The following is a 17869-nucleotide window of genomic DNA, read 5'->3' on the forward strand; positions in this document are numbered from 1 at the left end:
CAAGCCTGTTCCAGAAGAATTCAGGGGAAGAGGTTTCTACTCCCACTATTCCCTTATTCCCAAGGCAAAAGGGGTCTACACCCTGTCTTAGACCTGAGAAACTTGAACTCATTCATAAAGAAAACGAACTTCAGGATGGTCACCCTCCATTATCCCTTCCCTACGGAAAGGAGACTAGTATACTGCCCTTGACCTAAAGGGCGCATATTTTCATATTACAGTGATCCCTGCTCACAGGAGTTTCCTCAGATTCACAGTAGACTGGGATCATTTTCAGTTTGCGGTCCTGCCTGTCGGCCTCTCCGCAGTGCAGAGAGTGTTTTCCAAATGTATGGCCACAATAGCGGCTTTTATGAGGCACCTCAGGATCCAGGTTTTTCCCTACCTGGACGATTTGATTGATAAGAGAGCCATGCTGAGAGCAAGTGATAAGACATATTGAGGTGACCCAGAGGCTGTCTTCTGAGCTAGGCCTCCTTTATAAATGAGGAGACATCCACTCTAGACTCCACTCAGATAATAGTTTGTGGGGGCCCACATGGACTCCACCATCAAAAGGGCGTCCCTGCCCAGCGACAGGGTCCTGACTAAGCTCAATGATCGCAGACCTCCAGAGGTCCCCTAACCACAGCGAGGACATGTGTGAGACTACTGGGCCATATGGCAGCTTGCACCTATGTGGTGAGCCACGCCAGGCTAAGGCTCTGATCCTTACAGAGGTGGTTAAGTAGCATCCACAACCCAACACAGTCATCTCTGGATGCAGTGGTCACCTTGCCAGAGTCGGTGTTCTGCTCACTGGACTGGTGGAAACAGGAGGAGACGGTATGTCCGGGGGTCCCGTTTGTCAAGTAGATCCCATCAGTGCAGCTGTATATGGACTCATTGGATGCGGCCTGGGGAGCCCACATGGGAACCCTCAGGACTCAAGGTACGTGGTCCGCAGGGGAGAGTTCCCTATACATAAATGTCAAAGAGCTCAGGACGGTCAGGCTAGAGAACAGAGTGGAGAACCTGGAGAACAGAGTGGTCGTGGGGCTGACAGAAAACACGACTACCATGTATTGTACCAACAAACAGGGTGGAGCTCATTCCTTTCCCCTTTGCAAAGACCCTAGAACTGTGGGAGTAATGCATTTCCCAGAACATCTGTCTGGAGGTGTCCTATCTTCTAGTGTTCAACAATGTTCTGGCAGACAACCTCAGTCAGTCCTTTCAGGCCCACGAGTGGACCATCAGAAAAGATATTATAGAGAGAGTCTTCCAGAGGTGGAGTTAACCCCATCTGGATCTGTTTGCCTCATGGAACAATGCCCAATGTCAGAGCTACTGCTTGTTCGTGGGCCATGGTCTCGGGTCTCAGGGGGATGCACTGCATATCCAGTGGTCCCGGGGGCTGCTGTATGCCTTCCCCTTTCCTGCTAATTCACGAGACCCTCATCAAGGTCAGGCAATTCGGGGCAGAGGTCGTCATGGTGGCGCCGATGTGGCCTTAGCAACACTGGTTCATCACCCTGTTTGAGTTAGCGGCGGAGGACATGATGAGGCTGCTGCTAGTCCAAAACTGATCACCCAAGATTTGGGAAGAGGGATGCCACCTGAATCTAGTGACCCTCCACCACATGGGTTGACAGGGCTAGAACAATTTTGCTCACAGGAGCAGTTGCTAGAGATTAGAAAACCTTCTACCAGAGCACTGTACGCTCAATGTGTGATACAATCCCTCTAATCTTAGATTATTTATTACAGGTTAGTCATCAAGGCCTTGCTACATCTTCCCTGAAGGTGCATTTAGCAGCGATTGTGGCCTTTCACCCTGGGATGGGTCATAGATCCGTGTTCGCTAGTACATTGGTAAAGAGGTTCATGGAAGGGGTAGACAGGTTGTTTCCCTACACGCACCCTCTGGTGCCATCCTGGGATCTCTATCTGGTCCTGAGGGGTCTTACGAGGGATCCCTTTGAGCCTGCTCTCTGAAACACTTGTTGTGAAAGGTGGCATTCTTGATCACAATCACCTCAGCCAGGAGGATCTCGGAACTGAGGGCCCTCATTTTGGAGCTCCCTTATATGATTTTTTTTTTTAAGTTAAAGATTAGAATGCATCCCCATCCAGCCTTCCTCCCGAAGGTGGTCTCTCAATTTCATATGTCACAAGACATTTACTTTACTGGTGTTCTTCCCAAAACCTCATGCCCTGACTAGGGAACAGGCCCTACATTGCTTGGATGTTAGAAGGGCCCTAGCATTCTATGTAGAAAGGACAAAAGTTTTGTAGATCTCCACAACTTTTTATTTCAGTAGCTGAGAGGGTGAAGTGCTCACCGATTTCGGCCCAATGCCTATCCACCTAGATTACTTCCTGCAGTAAGAAATGCTATGACAGCGCGAGTAGACCAGCACCTCCACTGACAGCACACTCTACAGGGGGGCAGCTGATGTCCTTGGTGTTCCTAGTGCAAGTACCTATCCTTGACATATGTAGGGCAGCCATGTGGCCCTCTGTGCATACTTTCTCAGAGCACTATGTCATTACTCAGCAGGCCAGGACACAGACGACCATTGGCAGGGCTGTGCTGCAGACTGTTTACATGTAGATAGTGTTGGTCTCCGACCCCACTTCCTAGGACACTGCTAGAGTCACCTAATTGGAATGGACATGAGCAAGCACTCGAAGAAAAAATGGTTACTTATCTTGTAACTGTTTTTCTTTGAGATGTATTACTCATGTCCATTCCAAATCCCACCCACCTCCCCTTTGTTGGAGGACTCCAGCAAGAAGCAACTGAAGGGTGAGGGGTGAGCAGGGGTATATATGCACCGATATGCTGGCACTACTCAAGGGGGCTCCCTGGATGGCCCAACAGGTACTGCTAAGGGAAAAAGCTCTGAAATGTATGCACACGGCGCACACACGCCTAATTGGAATGGACATGAGCAACACATCTCAAAGAACAACAGTAACGAGGTAAGAAACCATTTTGTGTACAGTAAAGCATTAATCAAAGCAAAACAAACTTGAATATATATGGAACTATGGGCAGTGTTTACCTAGCATGATGTGGAGGGAAGATAAAGGTACATGGAAGAACATAGTTAATGTCTGGAATCTATGTAAATTTTGTACATAAAGATGTTCCTGGCCATCATTTTATTCCTTTTATACAGCAGCAATAAAACAGCAGTTGTAGAAGGAATTTGCTATGTCCTACACCTTTTACATGCACATCTTATTCACTATCTCCCTTAAGCAGTTATTTATTTAAAAAATATTTAGGTGAAAAAACGGAGATGAAGCTAATAAAGGAACCAACAAATTATGGGAGCAAAACTGGGATTTCCTTGCTATTTGTCTATATCTCATCTGGATTTAGAAAACTAATTTTAAGTGCTTGTTTATTAAATGCTTGACATTATTAGGTGTTGTTCACACCTTTCTTCATTTAGTCTATATATTTAAAATTTGAGCCCAAACCTACCTAATTTGGCCAGGGAGAAAATCAAGAAAGAGAGAATACAGCAATGGAGAAAGGAACAGCAATGCGTAGGAGAATGGACATCAAGAGGAAAGATAGTGACAATACCAATTAAGCTAGCAGTCAGGTAGGTGATACTGGCAGTGAAATGATGTGTTGAAACCTGGGTGTAGCTAAGCAGAAATAACTGATTGTACACCAATGCAAACAACCTGGGTAACAAAGTGCAGGAACTAAAACTAGTGCAGGAAGTGAAACCCATGATAATAAAACATGGTGGGCTAGTCATGACTAGAGTACAGGTATTGAAAGGAGAGTGAGAGTGTGTGCTATTTATGATAGCTGAAAATAAGGTTAAAGGTGATAGAGAAGCATTGTCTATCAATGATATAGACTGTAAAGAAGGTAGAAGTGAGGGGATAGATAGAGTCTTTTGGGGTCAAAATCACTTAAGGAACTACTAGATGTTCCCCTAGAATAGGACTTGAGGTATGCTGCAGATATCTAAGGATTTGATTTGGGTATGGATAAATAAATAAATACTACTAGGAATTGTGTGGTTATGAGAGACTTTGACAACACAGACATAGATTGGAAGGGAAGTGCTACTATTAATAGTAGAATTCAAGGATCTGAATGTGGAGTAGGTGTGGAAATACTTGAAATCAAATTTGTAAAAGCTGTCTGAAGCCTGCATCCCAAACAAAGTGTGTGTGTAGGGGGCGGGGGTAGGGAATATCAGGGAAGGTTTGCAGACCAAGCTGGACGAGAAAGCATGTCAAACAGATTATTAAGAGAGAGCAGAAATCCTACAAGGAATGGAAGATGGGAGGGATCAGCAAAGATCCTTTAGGAGTTCAGAAAATATAGAAAAAAAAACCTGCCAAAAGGCAAGCAGAGTTGTACCTTGCAAAGGTAATTAAAACCAATAGTAAAAGGTTTTATAGTTATATACATAAAAAGAGAACAAGGACAGAAGAACTGGGTCTACCAAACTCTGGAGATGAGGTGGACGTTAAAGGTAATGATGGAGTGGCGAAACACTTAAACAAATATTTTGCCTCAGTTTCTAATAAGGGCAATAAGTATAAGAATAGTGGCAGAGTGACTAATGGAAATGAGGATATGGCAGTAAAAATTAGCACATCTGAGATAGAAGTCAAACACAAACATGTTAATGGGACTAAATCGGGGGTCCCAGGTAATCTCCATCCAAAACTATGAAAGGAATTGGCCAATGAAATTGCAAGCCCAATAGCAAGGATATTCATAAATCTGTAAAATCCGGAATCATATCATATGACTGGAGAATTGACAAAGGAAATATAGGAGAGCTGATCTCATGGCTTTCAGTAAGGAATTTAACACATTTTTTGATACACTATACCTGGGAAATTTAATTAAATTGGAGAAAAAGGAGATTAATGAGAATTGAAAAGTGACTAGTTAAAGGGGAGACTAAAATGCATCTGTGACAGGTGAACCATCAGGCTGGAGGAAGATTACTACGGAGATCCTCAGGGTTGGTCTTGGGGCCTAGTTTATTTCATACTATAAGATTTACCCAGCATTGCTCAGGTCATTGACTCAATTTTTTTGTTTTTTGAAAAACAAAATGAAAATGTACGTGCTTCGTTTAAATCATTGCTCTGTGGTGGGCTGAGGATGAAGGGTTCAGTATTCAGGCTGCCCTAGGGAGAGAGGACTACCCCAACCGCTTTCTCTGACCGTAGCAGCTTGGAGCCAAGTGAGAAGTGCCTCTCCATGGACACCGCAACTTCTGCAGGCACAGCTGGGGGAGGGGTGCATGTTTCCCAGCTGGGGCATTTCCAGCTTCATCTGCCTCCTTTGGTCACAAGCCAGAGTGAGGAATGCAACAAACTCTGTACTTTCTCCTCACTCCCTGATGAAGGGGAACAGCCAATAATGTTCCTATATGAAACGGGGTGGGAGGGAAGGCTCTGGCCTAATGGGTGCCTGTGAGATGGGAAGCTAGGGACGGGCAATCCTTGGATGGACAGACAAACTCAAATATATAGTGGATTTAATTAACAGCATTGGTACAAAAAACGGGAGAGTCTTGACAAAACATGAGTGGCACAAAGTTGGGTGGTGCTGCCAGTATGGAGGAGGACCGGAATATCATTCCAGAAGATTTGTATGACCTTGAAAACGGATGAAATTTAATAGTGAAAAGTTCATGCACTTGGGACTAACAAGAATTTTGCTAGAAGTTGGGGTCGTATCAGTTGGAAGGAGCAGGGACTTAGGTGTAGTTGTTGATCAGAGGATGGTTCTGAGCCATCAGTGTGATGCAGCTATGAAAAACACTAATGTAGTCCAAGGATGCATCAGGTGAATATTTCCAGCATGGACAGAAAAGTGTTAATATCATTATAAAAGGCACTGGTGAGACTTCCTCTGGGATAATGTGTGCAGTTCTTGTCTCCCATGTTTATGATAGATGAATTAAATTGGAACAGGTGGGTTCTCAGCTCTTCCGGTGCTGAAAATAGCTAAAAGGATGATCAAATAGGAATGAAAAACTTACAATTATGGAAGGAGATGCTTGGTTTGTTTAGCCTAGCTAAAAGAAGGCAATAGGGCAACGTTTCTCAAAGTTGGTCACGGACCCACTTGGAGAAAGCTGCTAAGGGGCCGCTCTGGTTTATCTAATGGCTCCACAGTCACGGAGTTTCATGGTTCCCATTGGCTCTGGTTCACCATTTCCAGCCAAGGGAAGCCATGCAAAGTTAGGATTGCTTTGTACAAATACATAAGAAGGGGAGGGCAGAGTTATTTAAGTTAAGTGCTAATTTTGACACAAGAGTATATGGATATAAACTGTTTATCAATAATTTTAGGCTTGAAATTAGACTTCAAGACTGAACTTGGTATGTTTATGGAGGGAATGTCATGCTTTACTCTGAGTTACTGCAGAGAATTCTTTCCCACGTGTGTGGCTGGTGGGTTTTGTCTGCATGCTCACAGTCTTAACTCAGGATTGGCTGGGCCAGATATGGTTTACCAGAGTTAACCCATGTCAGGCCACCAGATATTTTGTTGGATCTTTATCTCTACTGACTGGCAATAATATTCTTTGTCTAGATTTATAACTATACAGGCTCGGATTGTGGATTTGCCACTACCTTCAAGGAAGTGAGAGTGCATAGATGCCCTGCCCTAGGAGCTGACCAGGAACTAAATTGTGACCTAGTTGCAAATCAGTCCTTAATTTCATACACCTTGCTCTAGAGCAGCGGTCAGCAACCTGTAGCTCCTGAGCTAAATATGGCTCAGTAGGGAGCCAAATATGTCACTTTTGCATCTCAAGTTCAACCCCCTTCTTACTTCCCCTGAAGCAGGGAGCCCACGCTGGAGCTCCAGTCTCATGACTCCCCTACCAAAGGTTGGAGCACCAGCACAAGCTTCCTGCAGTGGGGGGAAGGAGGGACAGAAGCTGAGCATCCCCGCCAGATCCAGCTTGTGGGAAAGAAGCAGAGCCGGAAGTGTCTCTGTGCACTGCTGCTTCTATTCTCCCTCCCTCAGCTGGGGAAACAGCAGTGCAGGGATGCGCATCCTAGAGGCTTTCCCTGCTGCTCCCATTGGCCAGAATTCAGCCAATGGGAGCAGCAAGAGACTGAGCCTGAGACTCAGTGCTGCCAGCAGCACGAAAGCCAGTAAGTGCCCCCCTGGGCATCACCCTACTAAGACCCCACACACCCAGCCCCTTCACTCACCGCCCTGTTAAGACCCCCCCCCCCACTCCCAGCCTGCTCACTTATACCCCGAAGCCGAGATCCTACATCCCCAGCCTATTTTGCTCCCTCCCCCCCAACCAGATACCTACCTTCCCCCAGCCAGATAGACTACCCCCAGCCCGCTCCTATACCCTCCCTCCTGGGCCAGACACCCTAACCCCAGCCTGCTCCTGCAGCCTCCCCCTTGGCCCAAGGTCCTACTCCCAGTCTGCTCTTGCATCCTCCCCCTTGACCACACAACCTACCACCAACCTTCTCCTCCACTCTCCCTTGCTCCTGCACCTTCCTCCTGGCCAAATACCTTACCCCCAGCGTCTCCTGCACCATCCCTTGCTCTTGCTCTCCCTCCCTTCTGGATAGACTCTGTACTTTCTCTTGCTTCTACCTCCTCCCCCTGGCCAGACACCCTACTCCCAGCTTGTTCCTGCACCCTACCTCCCACCCACACATTGCAACCTCACCGCTCCTGCACCCCACCTACCACCCAAATCCTGCACCCCTATCCCACTCAGCAAGTCCCTCATAAGCCTCATTTTGTCCCCACCCCTAAGGGGCCCACAACATCAATTAACCCTGGAATCCGAGAACAGGTAATCTGACCTCTTGAATCTCAGTCCTCCCTTCCTCCTTGCACCTCCCCTCCCCCACTATGGGACTGGAACACCACGGTGCACGGTGTTTCAGTTGGGGGCCACATCAGTGAGGGCTGGTGGTTTGCGGGGGGGGGGGGGTTGTTGTTGTTGTTGTTGTTCTTACTTGTGTGGTCCCCAACTGATTTTTCTGTGAAAAACTTGTTGACCCCTGCTATAGAGGTCAAGGTAAAATAATCTGCAGCAACTTTTTGTCTGTCACAGATAATACTGGCTCAGTCACACTGGATGGTGCATCTATGGGAGGGTAGAATTAAGGTCTCGACTAGGGATGTAAGCGACTAGTCAACTATCCGATAAGCAAATGCTGTTTGAGTCCCCTGCTAATCCCGTGCTCATGGCAGCGCTTTGCTTTTGAAATGTATAAGAGCCGTTCTGGAACTCTCGTCCACTTCAAAAGCAGGGAGCTCAGGACCTGCAGGGGACTGCTTGAGTCCCCCACTGGCAGTGTTCCCCACAGTTCTTCCGCCTCTGAAATGTAACAAGAGCCAGCAAGGCTCTTGCAGCATTTCAAAGGCGGAGGCGCCCTTATCAAGTAATTGAATAATCAATGCAAATTACATCGAGTATTCAATTAGTTGATTAATTTAATTTCACATCCTTAGTCTCAACCACCTGAGGGTCACTAGGAAGCCCAGAAAGGTTGTTTTCCAGTTCTGTGATGTAAACAACAATGCAATTGGTCATGACAGACAAATATGGCGTACCTTACTTCCCTGAGCAATCCTGTTACACTAGTAATAGTAACAATGTTGATCTTACCTCGTAGGTGAAGGTAATGCTTTCCTTAATATGTTTCAGTAGTGTAGTTTGTAGTTTAATTCTATATTTTGGCTTATGGCTCTTGGATGCACTGTTCTTATAAATTCACATATAGTAAGCTTAGTTCTTGCTTGTTTGTTTAATTTGAATTAGTAATGAATACTTGGTGCATTTATTTTTAATATTATACTCTAACCAAATCAGTAGTATTATATATGTATTAAGGCCACACTTCATACACACAGGGACTGATACATAGAAATTATTCATGAGGTTTTGGCCTTAGAGTTGCCAGATCATTTCAACAAACATACCGGACACACTTAATAAAAATTTGTCGACCAAAAAAATATGTACATAATATGGGAAGTTTATTGACAACAATCTACATTAAATCTTATATCTTACTTTAGATTGTGTGGCTTTTATCATTTTTTTTTATTTTTAAAAAACTCATCTTTTGTTTCCAAACAAGTGAAAGGTATATTTAAAAAACCGCAAAGTTGACCTCTTACTGACTCAGCACTCAATCTGTTGTGTTCATCGCTCCATAGCTTACCCATGACACTAAAAATTCTTTCTGCACCAGCATTTGACACAGGAATTGAAACAGAATATTGAACCAGTTTAAATAAATCTGGAGCAGCAGGTTCTTTGCTGAAAAAATAGTCCTTACCTTAAAAGAGCGCTGTGAGATATGAGAAAGATGAAAGCTAGACAAAGGACAACACTTTCTTGAATCATATGTTTATAAAAAGAAAATATTCAGCACTACTGCGTAGTTGCATACTGCCTGGCTGGTAGACGCTCTCATACGGCGTGAGCATGTCTACCAGCCAGGCAGTACGCAACTACATACTGATACTCATATCCAACTGAAAAATCAGCATAGTAGCGCATAGTGCAGGCCTAGAGAGTAATCGAAAATACTCACTCACGAGTCACATCATAATATGATAATAGTAAAACGTACTTAATTAGAAAATACCGGACATTTATATGTCCGTTATTTTCTCACTTTGTTTCCCGGATAGAAAGCTCAAACACTGGACTGTTCAGTTCAAAACCGGACACCTGGCAACCCTATTTGGCCCAAGAGACTGAATTTGTTAGTTCAGCCTGGACAAGAAAGAGACAAGTTTTTGTCACTTTCATAAAAAAGCAAAAATACCCCAGTCCTTTCAGCTCCATGCTGTGGGTATCTAGAACTACTCTGAGAAAGGAAAAATCATTCCATTCTGTGTGCATTGGGATAAGCAACCCATAGGAAGTTCTGTAACACTAGATCTGAATGAACTTGCTTGTGCAGGTCTCCAGTAGGGAAGAAGACTATTTTCAGTCTTGCAAAAGAGACTGCTTCAATTAGGTTTTTATCAGTTCCTCCCTGACAGGCTTACATTACATCAGTTAAGGAGGAATTCTCCCTTAAATTAGGATTCTGGATGGAGATTTACTCAACTTGAGGAGGCTTGAAGGAGTCTGACACTCCTTGGAAGGAGCGATGAACAAGGAAAATGCCTCTGTCAAATCAAAGATAAGGAGCCAAGAGGCTATTTTGGATTAGAGGGCTCATAATTTGTTTATCACCCAGATCAGTAAAGCCTTATCTAGAGCAGCCTTAACTTGAATTTTTCATTATTTACGTTCATTATTTCATCAGTATTATATGGGTCAGATTAATTTACTAGAGTATCAAGTGTATTAAAAGCCTTGCAAAATAAACTAAAATGCTTGTATTTCTGAAAAATGTGGAGGTATGCAAATTGCTTATCTACAATGATCCAGTCTTTACTATTCAAATTACCTATGAAACTAAACAGAATGAATAAGCAGTGAACATATTTAAAGAACATCAACAACTTGCATTTTTTTTCTTGAATACTTAAGTTACTGGTGCATCATTTCATGAACTGTCTTTTATGACAGTTCTTTTGATTTTTTTTTTATTTACAAAAAGAAGTGTCCTTTGATATTATTAATGACCATAATTATCAGTGTTGTTGACTCGAGTCCCATGATTTGAACTCGAGTGCAACGTAAGTTGCCTAGTTGACTCGACTTGAGACTCGCCTCGGGTTCATTGTTTGTGACTTGAGACTTGACTTGAGAGTTGCTAATTTTGTTAAATCGACTTGGTGAAAAAATTGTCCAAAAATGCCAATATGGATGGCTTGTACAAAAGTGACTTGATATTTTTTTAAATTAAGACTTAAGACTTGACTTGGGACTTGACTTGAAAGTGACTTTAGGGACGCGAGACTCGACTTAAGACTTGAACTGTAGTGACTTGAGACTCAACTTGGACTTGACAATGACGACTTGAAGACAACCCTGATAATTATAAGATGTGTTTAATTCAGTTAATTGAATAGCTGAATGGTCATTCAGTGAAAAGGCCTTGTGAATGGATTTCTGAATCAAATTTCATTTTATATTACACATCAAAAACAGCATTCAATCAAGTTATGACTAAGGCATGGAAAAGAATGTAAAACACTCATTCTTTACTTGACTCACTTTGATGTTTCTAGATGTCATTGAGGTTTCATATGTTAATGATATTTTTGCTACTATATGACCTGTCTTGTTTGTTGCACAATAGAGGGATTTAAAAATGGAAAACAGATAATCTGCTCTGCATATTTTTGCCTTACTTGGGTGCAACTAAAGTTATAATGTTTGGTAACATTGCTCCTTCCATCAAAAGGTGCAAAAATTAGACTTATAATGGATATCCCACAATATAGTTAATTTGGGTTGTGCTTGGTGTAGAATAGAATTTTAGAAGAACCAGTGTCCCAGCAACAGGAATCTTATAATATAAATAATTATAGACATTTATACACTCTCATGCGTACTCTAGATACAGAATTAGAGATTGCTGACATAGTAATTGCATAATACTATCAGTCTGCGTGTGATTCATACACATAGGGCCAATTTGCAATGTAACAATATTATGGAAATACAAGTGCGCTAGACTGTCCATTGCACTGTAACGCCAACCATAGTAAACTAGATTACAGTAACATTTTATTGACTACAGGGCTTTTATTTCTAAAAACCAGACTTTTTTGTTAAACACATGACTAAAAAAAGGTCCAAATTCACAAGATATTCATTTCTTTCCTTTTTCTACTTAAGAAGAGTTGATCTGATGAGTTACAAAATTTGAAATATATTACTGATTTTGCATTTCAATATTCCTTCTACAATTTTTCTGCTTATTTGGGGGGGGGGGGGGTTGTGTGCATATATCAATAAAAATATAATATATTTATATATATCTATCATCTTAAGATCTAGGCACAACTCTTCGATAACTTGATATAAAAGGTTTCATCTTTAAAATTTCCATTTGATAGTTTTGGCTAAGCCCTAATAGTGTGTTTTGTTCAGAATCATGTTATTCCCTTGGAATAAATAGAAACACTAAACTTTTTATTAAATTTTCAGTCTTCTTTGAATATCTGTCCCTATGTTTGTAGTGCATTTTACATAACTCATGCGTTCCAAGAATTTTTCCTAGCAATATGTTTTGGTCCACACATGTGCCCCTGCTCTCCTTCTGCCAAGCACTGAGGGCATAAAAGGGGCTTCACTGCCATTATTTCAGTTCCTTCTTAACATGTGGTCTGGGATGGAACCTCCGTGCTCACTGGTACTCTTTGGCCTTTTCCTTGTAAATAGTTAGGAATAGTTAGCTTATAGTTTAGTTACTTTATATTCATTTATTTTTTAGTGTTATGCTCTCATTGAGGCACCCCTTTGGGTAGCTCTCTGGCAGCAAAAACAACATGCAAAACACATCCACACCAGCTTTAAGAGCTGTGTAGACTGCCAGAAGTCCTTCACAGTAAATGATGGTCACAACCCTGTTTGTACCACCTGGGAGAAGCCCGTATTTCCTCTAGGTTCAATATTTGTAAGTTATTTCTGCAGAGGACTAGGTAGTTGAGGGAGGTCTACTTTAACAGGTTTCATGTGGGCCTAGCAGTGTGGGAGGACGGGGCAGTGGCAAGGACTGTGGGCAAGGGGCTGCACTGCAGAGACCCAATTTGGGGGGCAGTCAGGACTGGCAGTCACCCCATGGGAGGCACTCTGGCCCAGGGGTCACCCCATGGGGAGGCACTCCAGCCCCTAAGTCTGGGTTGGATGTCCCTCCGGCAGCTGCCAGAGGGACATCCAGCCCTTGCCCAGGGATGGGGGTGCCTTATGGCATCACTTTAGTGCTGGGGTGCCTCCTAGCCCAGTTCAGGGGCTGCAGTGTCCCCATTCTGACACACACACCCAAAACGGGCCTCCCTCTGCTCCCTCTTCCCCTTCCCCCCTCCCCTCTGCAATTTTCCTTTCCCTTTCACCACCAGAAGCCCACCACCAGTAGCAGCAGATTACTTTCAGTGCTGCTGCTGCTCTGGAGCCATGGGTTGTAAATTACTGTTGGGTTAGCAACAGGAAGGAAGGGAGGAGGTGGGGCAGCTGAGGCGAGAGGGGCTGTGGGATGCAGAGTGATATCATTCTGTCATCCTGCAGGAAACACTTCTTTAAATAATATAGATAGAAATCTCTTTGGCTATGTCTAGACTGCAAGCCTCTTTCGAAAGAGGCTCTTTCGAAAGATACTTTCGAAAGAAGCTCTTTCGAAAGAGAGCGTCTAGACTGCACGTTGAACTTTCGAAAAAGCGGCTTGCTTTTTTGAAAGAAAGCATCCAGTGAGTCTGGATGCTCTCTTTTGAAGAAGCCCTATTTACATTGAAGAACGCCTTCTTTCGAAAGAGGAACTTTCGAAAGAAGGCGTTCTTCCTCGTGAAATGAGGTTTACCGCCATCGAAAGAAAAGCCGCGTTCTTTCGATTTAATTTCGAAAGAACGCGGCTTGTGTCTGGACGCAGGGGAAGTTTTTTCGGAAAAAGGCTACTTTTCCCGAAAAAACCCCTGAGTCTGGACACAGCCTTTGGGAGGAAAGAAAGGTCACCGCCCTCCCTTTGGTTCTGGATTTTTATCTTCCAGGCACTGATGGTCAAGTACAACTTCATCATCTATAACTGGCTCTCATTGATGAGGGGAAGCTTGAGCAGAGAATATAGGCTAGTCCTTAGTTCGAATTAACGTTTGACTGCCGCATGTAGCCGCGGGCAGTTAGTTCCGACTAGTGGGATTTAAAAAGGGCGACAGGACGGGAACATGCAAATAAAGCCCGGGATATTTAAATCCCAGGCTTTATTTGCAAGTTCGAATGCCTACATTAGCCTCCCTAGTTTGAACTAGGGGGCTAGTGTAGATATACCCTTATTGTTTTCATTTGCCATGCACAGGTTGAACCTCTCTAATCTGCATTCTCTGGTCCACCAACATCTGTGATCTGGCATTTTTTTAGTTAGCGAGATGTCTATTTATCAGGAGTGTGGACAAGTTTTCCACAGTCCCATAAAGTTTGTTTACAGCTAGTCCTGACTCTCAGTATTCTGTGGTGTTATTTAGTTCTAAGGCACCCCTGAATGTCTTCTAACAGCTCAGTAAGCAGAAGGGATGTGAAAGTGTAACTGTGTACATGGTTAATGATGAGCCTTGTAGTTTTATTTTTATGTACAGAATGAAACTTAAATTTAACCATTAATTTCAACTAATATTAAGTATTATTTTCTAGGTATGTAGGTTAGGAGGAATCAAACATCTGGTTGACCTTTTGGATCACAGAGTCCTTGAAGTTCAGAAGAACGCTTGTGGTGCACTGAGAAACTTAGTTTATGGAAAGTCAACTGATGAAAATAAAATAGCAATGAAGAATGTTGGTGGGATACCTGCCCTTTTGAGATTGTTAAGAAAATCTATTGATGCAGAAATAAGAGAGCTTGTAACAGGTATGTATTGGGAAAGGAAATAGTATCTGATGAAGTAAATTTATCTGTGGCAGTGAAACTAAGCTCTTTGGCTAGAAAATGCATGCTAACATTGCAGGATATCCATTAGAATGTTATTTGTGCATTACTAATTTTGTCAATCTATGAATCTAGATGACTTGATTGTGATAATTGTCACTTAAATCTGAGTTGTTTACACTCAGAGATACCTGGTGAAAAATGTAGAATAACTAAATGTCCAATTTAGAAATAAATTTGGTCCACACATGCCGTCCTCGAGTCCTATGTGAATGTTGTTGTATTAAGCACTGCACTGACCTTGTTACATGTTTAGGATTATACTGACAACTATTTTAAACTTAATCTTGTAGAATTCCAAAAAAGGACCCAGAAGTAAGCATGTATTGTGGTTCGTTGTTTGATGTAGTACTTAGATATTTTGAATTGCTTAGGGTTTTTTTTAGTTGTAGAGCATTTCCTTGCTGATGTTTATTGTAGTCAATATCACAGTAATTTATATTTTATACTTAAAGGTAATCTTATAGAAATATTATAGACATATTTTCTGCGATTAAAAGCAATTTGAAATACACTAAACGGTTGTGTTAAAAATGTATTCAACACATATGACACAACATTAGCAAATATAAAACAGTCAGCAAAATTATGCCAAAAGGTTTTTTTTAATGTTATCTTAGCAATAGCTAAGGTAAATTATTTAATTCTTTTGACTATGATACATGTACTGTAGCTCCAAGGTCAGCTACAGATGTTCCAACTTTTTCAAACTCCATTTGGAAATATATTCTGGTCATGTATCTGCCAATGCACTTCTAAATATATCATGAGAAATAATAAGCATCGGTTATTTTGGATCAATTAAACAATGAAAATTTAAACTCTTGCATCTAGTTTAAAAACAAATTCAGTTATCTAATATAGAACACATTTGTCTAAATCATCACGCTATTCATAAATATAGAGGTATTTAATTGCCCTAAATCTAGTTGCTTACATGTGTATTTCTATTACTCTGTTTAAACAATCAGATGTCCAGAGTGCATCTGAGGGTAACTGGCCTCCTGCATAACCATACAATTGTTCAAATTACAATGTGAAGTTAAATTTTGTACTGAATATCTCTTGTGTAACATAATGTAGTGTCAAAAGATGTTCTGGGAAATTGTGTGATATGTTACAAAATGTTCCACATGCAGTCTAGTGAAGTGATTCTAAAAATGGCAGGTTCCTACAAATATCCATTTCATTACATGCACTAAATGAAAAGTAAGTGCACCTGGTTGTTTAATAAACCATTGCATGCAAAGGAGTTCCATTTTTACCAACAAAAGTTACTCAATATACATCAATTGACATGATTTATTAGGTAATCTAAAGATAAGTTACATACTGATGTTAAGGAGTTGAAGATGTTATAAGATAATAGAAAAGCCAAAGCCTTTAACTATTTGTTTCAGCTATTTGACAGCTCTTTTGCTTAACATTTTAAGGGATACAATTATTTCCTTAGAAAGAGGAGACAGGTTATTTAATGGTTCTTATACTAAAATGTGTCTAGTTGGTGCATCATGTTATACCAGATATGTGCTAGATGCATCTAAATTGCAAAGCTAAAACTGGGTTCAGATTAAAGTAACAGAAGGAATTCAATCTTTTCATTTTGTATGAAGAATATGCTATAATCTTTTACAAAATTACAGTATGTAAGCTGTGAGTAAAAATAGAATTTTCAAATATATTAATGCATTTCTATTTTAAATAATTTCAAGTAGATGCTTTAAGAAAGGTGGCTTTGTATCTCTTAGATTCTTCCAGCTCTTATTAAAAACTATAGGTAGGGTCTTCAAAATTGCTGAACGATGGATTATTTCTGCCCTTTTGGAAGTTGATGGCATTGACTTCAGGTAGAGCAGAGTTATATCAATGCCAAGCACTTTTGAAAAACCCACCATGTAGACTGTTGAAGGTCAGAGATTTTTTTAAAGACATTTTAAGTATCAATATATTAAAAAAAGTAAAGCGTTCAAGGTAAAATATACAATAATTTCAATTATTTGGTTAACAATTACAAAATATGGAAATACAGAGCTACAGATGGCAAATCACATCCTCATCTATATATCAAAGAGTATCTATAGTACGGATTTATGTCACTGGGTAACACTAAATGGGATTTCTCTTAAATTTCAAATAAATCTCAGCATTGTTAATTAGTGCTTCAAAGTATTCATCATATTTCTTATTACACAGTGCCTCTCAGTATAACACTTACCTTCATTCTGTAATGAAGGACTAGTTAGCATTTTATCATATGATTAAGAGTTTTCAGAGTTTTTTTCCATCAAATAAATTCTGTCTATCTCATTAGTAATGTCTGAGCACTAATTATGTTAGTTCCCTTTTTTAAAAAGTATTCTTGTCGCCAATGGTTTACTTACTGTCTTCAACTGCAGCAGATATGTTTAGCATCATGGTTAATGAAATTCCACCTTCCAATGTGATTTCTTATGCTGTGGGATGGGTGTGACCTTTCTTATTATTCCAAATAAACTAAGAATTATGTAGAATGAATGTTTATCTTTGGAATTCTTTTCCTTAACTAGGAGGTATCGGCTTATGATTGAAAAGATTATTGAAAAGGCAGAAAAACATGGAGACAGAACCATATCTAGAACAAAATATAGACTACATTTTTGTTGATATGTAAGGACCCTATGAGATCCAAAGTAGTCTATTATACTACATTAAGTATTATATTAGTGCTAAGAGTTGTTTATGAAAATTGTCTGAGTTAGTTTAAAACATGCATTGCATGGTAATATTCCTAAAATAATAGTAGCAATGTTGATAAATATATCAATTAAGGAAAACTATTGTTTTACTAAAACATATTTGAGGTGACATTTTCTGCAGAATGCTTAAAATTGAGGGACATTGCAAGACAGCATTTAAACATTGTGATCTTACAGACATTATCATTATCATCAGTTCTCTAAGATGCAAACATTCTTTCAAAATTAATTTGTCTCCTTTTTTTTGTTAAACAAGGTAACCTTATAGAAGGTTTGGCACCTTCCTGGTATAGAATCTTGTTCATACAAAGGAATTGCATGTTCATACAAAGGAATTTCACTGTGTTAGCATATTCAGATTTTTGATAGCATTGTTAAGTTTTTGTTTTACTCAGCCTTTTTAAAGGTTTTCATTCGAAGTCTAGAATTTTGCTGTATCAGGATAAGCTTAACTGTTTTGTCCATCTAAGTTCACCTGATTGGTAGGAATCATAGGCATATGGAAAAACAGTAAAAACATAAGAATAAGCATACATACTGCGTGCTCT

The 17869-nt window shown here is 40.9% G+C and overlaps 1 protein-coding gene across 11 annotated transcripts in view; it reads left to right on the forward strand.

Annotated features, from left to right (window-relative positions):
- Positions 1-17869, forward strand: part of PKP4 (plakophilin 4) — a 242555-nt gene that overhangs the window by 161874 nt on the left and 62812 nt on the right. For all 11 annotated transcript variants that reach the window (XM_075933439.2, XM_089779730.1, XM_075933435.2 and 8 more), the window contains one exon: positions 14295-14508. In XM_075933439.2, the coding sequence (XP_075789554.2) occupies positions 14295-14508 (214 nt within the window). The remainder of the gene's footprint in view (positions 1-14294; positions 14509-17869) is intronic.

This window comes from Pelodiscus sinensis, chromosome 7 (assembly GCF_052426305.1).
Source record: "Pelodiscus sinensis isolate ZL-2025 chromosome 7, ASM5242630v1, whole genome shotgun sequence".
Classification (NCBI taxonomy): Eukaryota; Metazoa; Chordata; order Testudines; family Trionychidae; genus Pelodiscus; species Pelodiscus sinensis.